The following is a 7,918-nucleotide window of genomic DNA, read 5'->3' as shown; positions in this document are numbered from 1 at the left end:
TGGAAAACTTCTTGTATCTTGAGAAAGGAACACACGGACACGTCGCAATGGCGAGTTAAGTCTGCAGGAAAACAACCGTCTTAACGTGAACGGTGAACGTGACGGACGGTCCGGAGTGCGGTTTAAGAGAGGCACACCGGACGAGCCGTTGGAGCGACGTGTAACGGACCCAGCTGGCTTTTAATGCAGCAAGAAGAAAAAAACAAAACACAGCGGTGACGTTCAATGTCAGCGTCCGGTAGCCATGACGCTACGGTGAATGATAAGACGCCAGCGGGACTCTACTCCGGTCCGTCGGTACGGAAGATTCAACGGGATGGAACTTCGGTTTAAAATCTTTCCATTAAGGGCACGGTGTTGCGGTTTCTTGTGGGACTGGGGAGCCGTGGTGATGGGGCGGGCCAGTGGCCGTTTATCGATATGATTTATGCCATCATAAGTGTAATTTTCCACTCCAGGTAGGACGTATTATCCCCCAGTGGTTCGCACAGAGATGCTGGGTGTCCACACACGTCAGCACCCCCCACACAACGGCAGCATTCATTCACCGCAGAGCTAAACTCTCCGGGGCATAAGAAGCAGCCATGGCTGTGAAATCAAGGAGACCGTGGACGACCGTGATTTTCGGCGTCTTTCTCGGGTTCACCGTGTCCTCGTGGCTCATCCTTCCTCAGGTTCTGGAGGGGAAAGGGAAGAAGTCTCCCGCGTGCACGCACCACAGCGACTCCTCCGTCGGTAAAGGTCCCGCCATCCACGGGAACACCGCGGCTGTCAAAGACCGGGACAGCCCGCAGGTCAGCCAGGAGGAGGACAGGGTATTCAGTACGGGGAACAGTAGCGGAGGTACCGGGAGACCTGCGAGCAGACCGACGCGTTTCCTCTATGTCGGCGTCATGACAGCGAAGAAATACCTGCGGTCCCGCGCCGTGGCAGCGTACGAGACCTGGGTGAGCTCCATACCGGGGAAGGTGGAGTTCTTCTCAAGCGCGGGGTCCGGGGCGATCCACGTGCCGGTCCCCGTCCCGGTGGTCTCGCTGGCGGACGTGGACGACTCGTACCCGCCACAGAAGAAGTCATTCATGATGCTGAAGTACATCCACGACCACTACCTGGATAAATACGAGTGGTTCATGCGCGCGGATGATGACGCTTATATAAGAGGTGATTATTCCGGTGCGCAGGTGTGTGTGTGTGTGTGTGTGTGTGTGTGTGTGTGTGTGAGTCACAGGGATCCCCATAGTCCAAATTTTAACATTTTTTCATACATATTCATGAGGAGATATTATGTTTCAATAGTCAAATATGAACCACAGTGTTTAGAATAAATAAAAATCCATACATTTACATTAACATTCAAACATAAACCCTGAACCTCATTTGAAGTAATTTAACATATGAGTTATTGGAAATAATAATAATATTAACTTTATTTATATATCACTTTTAAAAACAGAGTTTACAAAGTGCTTCGACAGACAAAGCAGCAAAAGCAAGGCAATATATCAACAGAAAGCTTAACAGTGAGACCAAACAAAGCAAGACAAACTGAGGTCAAATGTAAACTCTGACATAACAATAGATGAAACAATAAAACCAATCGATACGAAAAAAAATTAACAAATAAATAAAATAAAACAAAAACACACTTATTTGTTCAAATGACTTGTGTGGAAGAAAAAACTCAGTTTACAGACTTCCTGCTTCAATGTTGTAATTTGCGATGATGTTTTTGGTGCAGTTACTTTCAGTTTAAGCTCCAAAACTGGCTAAACTCTTGGATCACATGACTGCTGGTGTCTCTGGACCTCTCAGACTTCTTTTTAAATTAGATAGATTAGACAGCAATAGTTAGGGGTCATACAACCGAGGGCGTCCTATGATTTAGATCATTTGTGAGGCAAATTTATGATATTGGGATTAATTAATAAAAATGGCTTGATTTCACTATTAGTAGTGATCATAACTAAAATAGGACCCAAGCTTTTATAAAGCTAAACCATTCGTTAAACTAAAACTGATTTTAAATAACATTACCTTTAGCTGTAGAAGCGTGCAGGTTTACTAGTCACTTTTTTTCTTATTGCTCTTTATATGATGATTTATGAGCTGATCTCTTCAAAACACTTGAGCTGTGTTTCAGAAAGGGGACTTTTGCTGTGGGTGATGTATTTGTAGAGCCTGGAAGAGAAGACAAAGAAATCCAAGTTATGTTCAAGTGGACAGTTTTGGTGTTTTATAATCCCATGTTGGCTGGGAACTTAAATGTGCATGACACAAACAATAAATAAATAACAATGTATCCGTCTCCTGTTCGTTTTATACAGGGTTTTTCTTCTATTTTTGCTGTTTTTAAAACTGAAGTTGATACTTTCTTTTCTGAAATGAATAGCCCTGTACGGCTATATTATGGGAAGGCCCATCTTATTCCTCTACCCTTACCCTCTGCCAGGCGAGAAGCTGGAGTTGTTCCTGCGGTCGCTGAACAGCAGCAAGCCCCTTTATCTGGGCCAGACGGGCTTGGGCATGGCCGAGGAGCTGGGCAGGCTGGCCCTGGAGCCCGGAGAGAACTTCTGCATGGGGGGCCCCGGGATGATCTTCAGCAGAGAAGTTCTACGCAGGATGGTCCCTCACATCGGTACCTGTCTGAGGGAGATGTACACCACCCACGAGGATGTGGAGGTGGGCCGCTGTGTGCGGCGCTTTGGAGGAACGCAGTGTGTGTGGTCATATGAGGTATGGATTGAGACTGCTTTCTGTTCTTTCAGGTTCCCTAAAGGAGGGTCATGGAGTCTATATTTAGTGGCTGCAGTTTCTCAGCTTTTTTAAGCATATTAAATACATGTTTGCAGCACATTGATGATTAATGTGAAAACAGAAATATACAGTGAAGTTTTATTTATATATATAAAAAAATATATTTTCCGTATTTATATTATGGACACGAAAAATATTTATTCCGTGAGGTTATATATCTTTTTGTGATTAAATTATAAACGCAAAAATAAATATATATCTTAACGTTTTGTATTCAGGGCCTGATTTCCAGTTTCCAGGAGTTCTGTTGTTCTATATTGTTGCCCATAGCCAGTGTGCCAAATTTGGGGGGTCTTGGGGGTTCCGAGGCCCCTTGATTGACAGTAAAGACCCCCTGAAAGCCTCTATAGAAAAATTTGGTGGTTCTCTAAAACCATAAGATGTCACAAGAAAACGGTAGCGTTCCTTCTCCTGCTCCTGCTTCAAAGACTTCCGAGGCAAAGTGACCAAACCAAACAAGAAAAACTTATTTTTCCTTATTTGTATGTTAATCTTTTATGGAATAGATTTTTATTATTATATGCAACTGTGTGTTATTGTCTATGTTGTGTTTTTTGAAAGTTGGGTATTACATGTTGTAAACTAAATGAATGCAAAATCATGAATAACAACAATAGATTTGAAAAAAGTGATTTTATGTACAGACAGACAAAGTCAGCGCCACATAGTTAGATTGATGTTCGATTTTTATGCGATTCACCCATAATATGGCCGGCACTCTTAAATGCATCTGCCTCTTTTTTGAGTGTGCTGCCCACATAGTAGAAAAGATTTTTCAATACATTGGTCTGTTAAACACCATCTGTAGCTCAGTGTGTGGTGAGTCTTAAACATTTAGATTGAGTTTGAACCATGGTAAAATGGTTTGATAGTGTTGTTTGTACTGGTACCAGGTCCGTGCTTTTATCGTTGGTGTTGCAACTCTCTCCACAGATGCAGCAGCTCTTCTATGAGAACTACGAACACAACAAGAAAGGTTTCATTGAGGAACTTCACAGCAGCAAGATCCACAATGCCATTACGCTTCACCCCAACAAGAAGCCCGCTTACCAGTACCGGCTCCACAGCTTCCTGCTGAGCCGTGAGATTTCGAGGCTTTGTTACCGCAGCATCCTGCTCCACCGCCAAGGCTTGGTTATGAGTTTCCTCAGCGATACAGAGGTCCTGTGGGAGGACCAGCAGCTGGGGTCCCCGCCTTCCTACATGCGCTACAAGCCCAATGAGAGAAATGATGTAATTGAGTGGGACTTCCTGACTGGCCGACATATTTATTCTGCTGCAGAGAACAAGGTTGCCCGGCAGAGCCTTGGGAACTCGCTTCGGACCGCGCTGGAAGGCATCATTCTCCAGGTCATGGAGATGATTAACGAGAATTCGAAAACTCGTGGTCGCGTAATTGACTTTAAAGAGATCCAGTACGGCTACTACAGGGTGGATCCAATGCATGGCGCAGAATACATCATAGACTTACTGCTGCTGTACAAGAAACACAAGGGACGCAAAATAACCGTGCCTGTGCGGCGGCACGCTTACCTTCAGCAATCCTTCAGCCGACCCTTCTTTACCGAAGCTGACGAGCTGGATGTGGCTGAACTCGTGGCTGCCATCAACTCTGAATCCCAATCCCTTTCTTTTCTATCCAACTCTCTGAAGTTCTTGTCACCTTTCCAGGTCTACGAATCAAACAGGGAACTGTTGGAGCAGAGCCAGAGGAAGGTCAACATCCTGGTCCCATTATCCGGTCGCTATGACACCTTCGTCCGCTTCATGGAGAACTTTGAGAAGGTGTGTTTGATACCCAAACAAAATGTTAAGCTCTCCATCATTCTGGTGGACAATGAGAGGGAACAGACCGGAGGCAGACACAGTCAGTTAATCAGAGACTACTACAGGAAGTATCCCAAAGCTGACCTGTCCATAATCCCCATGACAGGCAACTTCTCACGAGGACTGGCTCTTGAGCTGGGCTCCTCGCAGCTCGACAATGACTCGCTACTTTTCTTCTGCGATGTTGATCTCATCTTTAGTGGGGATGCCTTGCAACGCTGCAGAGAAAACGCTGTCCAAGGGAGACAAGTCTATTTTCCTGTTGTCTTTAGTCAGTACAACCCCAAGATAGTGTACTCTGAGAAGGCCCCAACAGAAAACAAATTTGTGCTGACCAAGAAAAATGGATTCTGGCGAGATTACGGATTTGGAATCACCTGTGTTTTCAAAAGTGACTTACTGAAAGCCGGAGGTTTTGACACCTCAATCTTAGGCTGGGGACTGGAAGACGTAGACTTGTTCACAAAAGTTATTAACTCTGGTTTGAAAGTGTTGCGCAGTCAGGAACCAGGACTTGTCCACATCTATCATCCCGTCCAATGCAACACAAGTCTGGAGCAGAGGCAACACAAAATGTGCCTCGGGTCGAGAGCGAGTACGTTTGCATCGACAATGCAGTTAGCAGAGCTGTGGCTGGAGAAACACATAGAGGCGGGGTACAACAGAACTTCATCCTGACACTCCAGCCCCCCCTGGAACCCTCCATACAAGTTTACCTCAGTTCTGCTCGCAAGCAGACGGGCAATTGACTGTGTGTGTGTGTGTGTGTTGAAGTGTGACTGTGGATCAGAGGTCTTGTAGGCTGTCAAATTTGACCTGGAGAGGACCCTGACAGTAAGTAGACTCAACCCCAAAGGGATCCAGAGAAAATCGCACACAAACACAATAGAGTCTAGGATTACGGCATCCACTTTTTGGAAGTCTGCTACCTTATCCAATACCAAACAACTAACTTAATACAAATTTGCCGTTGGTACATTGGACATTCTACAGATTTATTGATGTTTTATTTACTGTGCCAACGATGCGAATATAGAGCTCTGGGACCTTTATTGCAGTTCCTTAGGGTTTGGTTTAGAGGTAACCAACTCTTACATGTATAAATAACAAATGCTTCTTTGGGGAGCCCCCAAGCGTTTTATATGACCCAAAGATCAAACTTTATCGCCTAAAAAAAAATATATATATATATATTTATATATATTATACTATATATGTATAAGTGTTGCTGGTTCTAGTACCCATCTGACACCAGCTGTAATTGAGCCAGTAAGTTGAATACTATGCTCTTCATGAGTGCAGTGATTGTGGAATGTTGATGGCTGCTGTGCCATGAGCAGTATAGTCTGTTGCGTTACACAATCTGTGTGTGTGTTTGTGTGAGAGAGACGGAGCTGGTCAACATCAATGTGCCACCTTGAATCTAAGGGTTGGTAATCTTGAGAAAATAGCAAGAGTACGCTAGATTCAACAACAGAAACCCACAGCCCAGTCCTCCAAAGACACTTATCCAAAATGATCATAATTAACCTTAACAACGAACATGGCTTTTGTTGATACTCACAGCTGTTATGCTAGCTGGTTTTGGAAGACTGTGAAGAGCAATGAGTGCACCGGAGGGCAGTCATTACATTCTGACTGAGTGAAATTATTGAACAGTTGTGACAGCCACAGTTACCAGGTTATTGTCTTTCTTTTTGTTGTCAGAGTATTTGATTAATTGATTGATTGCTGTCAGGATGTAATGAGTATTCAACAAAAATATTAAAAAAAAATTGAAGAAGATTACCAACCCTAGCTTTAATCTCAAAAATGAACCTTTTAGAACTTCCTTCCTGCCGTCTGTGTGGTTACTGCTCCTGCCAAGATGATTCCTGGTGTGCTACTCTGCTAAATCTATTTCAATTCAATTCAATTCAGTTTATTTTGTATAGCCCAGAATCACAAATTACAAATTTGCCTCAGAGGGCTTTACAATCTGTGCACATGCGACATCCTCTGTCCTTCCCTCACATCGGCACAGGAAAAACTCCCCTAAAAACCCCTTTAACAGGGAGAAAAAAGGAAGAAACCTATGGGAGAACGACAGAGGAGGGATCCTTCTCCCAGGATGGACAGAATGCAATAGATGTCATGTGTACAGAATGAGCAGCATAACAGTTCAATGTATATGACATAAATGATTCATATAATAAGACTACTTATAATAACAGCAGCAATTATTACAGTAGAATTATAGCCATGAAAAACTAAATTTATTTAGTATGTTTTTTAGCAGTTTCTCTAATTTCCACTCTCAAGTGTAGTTGTTTTCTCTCTGACCTATACTAGCCGCCATGTGTTCACCGTGTTTAACGAGTGCATGCCCATCCAAAACATGCCTGTTTAGAACGAGCTGAATGTGTGGTCTGTGGTGTTTCTCGAGAATTGCTCATACCAACAACTTCACACTCAACACTGCACTTCCTTGGGTCCTGAGCAGTACACCTGCCATGGCATAGGCCCAATCCCAACTCATCCCTTGCCCCTACCACTTAGCCCTACCCCTCCGTTTAGCTTGTTAAAGTGTAGGGGTAGGGTGTGCAGATTCTTGTTGTGATCATAGACTGCATAAAAAAAATTGGACGCAGTCATCGTGACATCGCCCACTGGTTTGTGCACTGCCGTTTTGAGGCCTTGAGTTTGGTGATTTTGCTTTCTTCATCTTGGATTTCGGCCATTGCCATGTTTTTTTTTTCACCAACCAATGAGCAGAAGTGACCATATTTGGACTGCAGAGGAGTTACGTAGAGACGCTGTATATGGCTCTGATAGGGACAGCGACCTGTCAATCACAGTAAGCCCGCCCTAAAGCATACTCTGCTTTATGGTCTATTTGACTCCAAATGGACCATAATTGACTAAATGTACATCATTCTGTATTGAAGAAGACTTGTTTACAATGTTTACTGAGGCAATAAATCAAGAGAGAAGTAGAGTCATTTTCTCATAGACTTCTTTACAATAGGACTTATTTTTGCAATCAAAAGAGTCGCCACCTGTTAGCAGTAGATATAATTCAAGGTTTAATACACTTCCGCATCGGCTTCACTTGGCAGATCCAGAGTTTGCCGCCTGAGCAGTACACCTGCAATGGAAAAGGCCCAATCCTAAAACATCTTACAACAACTTAGCCCTAGACCTTAGTTTAGCTTGTTAATGTGTCGGGGGTTTAGCTCGTTAGGGTGTCCGCATTCTTCTTGTGATAGAGGGTTAGTGCGAAGTGGTAGAACGGTCT

The 7,918-nt window shown here is 43.8% G+C and overlaps 1 protein-coding gene across 1 annotated transcript; it reads left to right on the top strand.

The window, feature by feature from the left end:
* The first annotated feature begins 236 nt into the window (after nt 1-236).
* chsy3 (chondroitin sulfate synthase 3) lies at nt 237-7,603 on the top strand. Its single transcript, XM_054612470.1, has 3 exons — nt 237-1,161; nt 2,450-2,733; nt 3,748-7,603. The coding sequence occupies exons 1-3, from the start codon at nt 585-587 to the stop codon at nt 5,317-5,319; spliced, it is 2,433 nt and encodes an 810-aa protein (XP_054468445.1). The 5' UTR covers nt 237-584; the 3' UTR covers nt 5,320-7,603.
* The last annotated feature ends 315 nt before the right edge of the window (nt 7,604-7,918 follow it).

Source organism: Anoplopoma fimbria, chromosome 14, assembly GCF_027596085.1.
Source record: "Anoplopoma fimbria isolate UVic2021 breed Golden Eagle Sablefish chromosome 14, Afim_UVic_2022, whole genome shotgun sequence".
In the NCBI taxonomy this organism is placed as follows: Eukaryota; Metazoa; Chordata; class Actinopteri; order Perciformes; family Anoplopomatidae; genus Anoplopoma; species Anoplopoma fimbria.
This window is presented reverse-complemented; position numbering and strand designations above follow the sequence as displayed.

What these genes read in the sequence shown, in the direction of transcription:
- chsy3 (XM_054612470.1), top strand. Translation starts at nt 585, where the DNA reads ATGGCTGTGAAATCAAGGAGACCGTGGACGACCGTGATTTTCGGCGTC. An exon ending in TGATGACGCTTATATAAGAG is followed by an intron (nt 1,162 to 2,449) that starts GTGATTATTCCG and finishes ACCCTCTGCCAG; the next exon opens with GCGAGAAGCTGGAGTTGTTC. An exon ending in AGTGTGTGTGGTCATATGAG is followed by an intron (nt 2,734 to 3,747) that starts GTATGGATTGAG and finishes CTCTCTCCACAG; the next exon opens with ATGCAGCAGCTCTTCTATGA.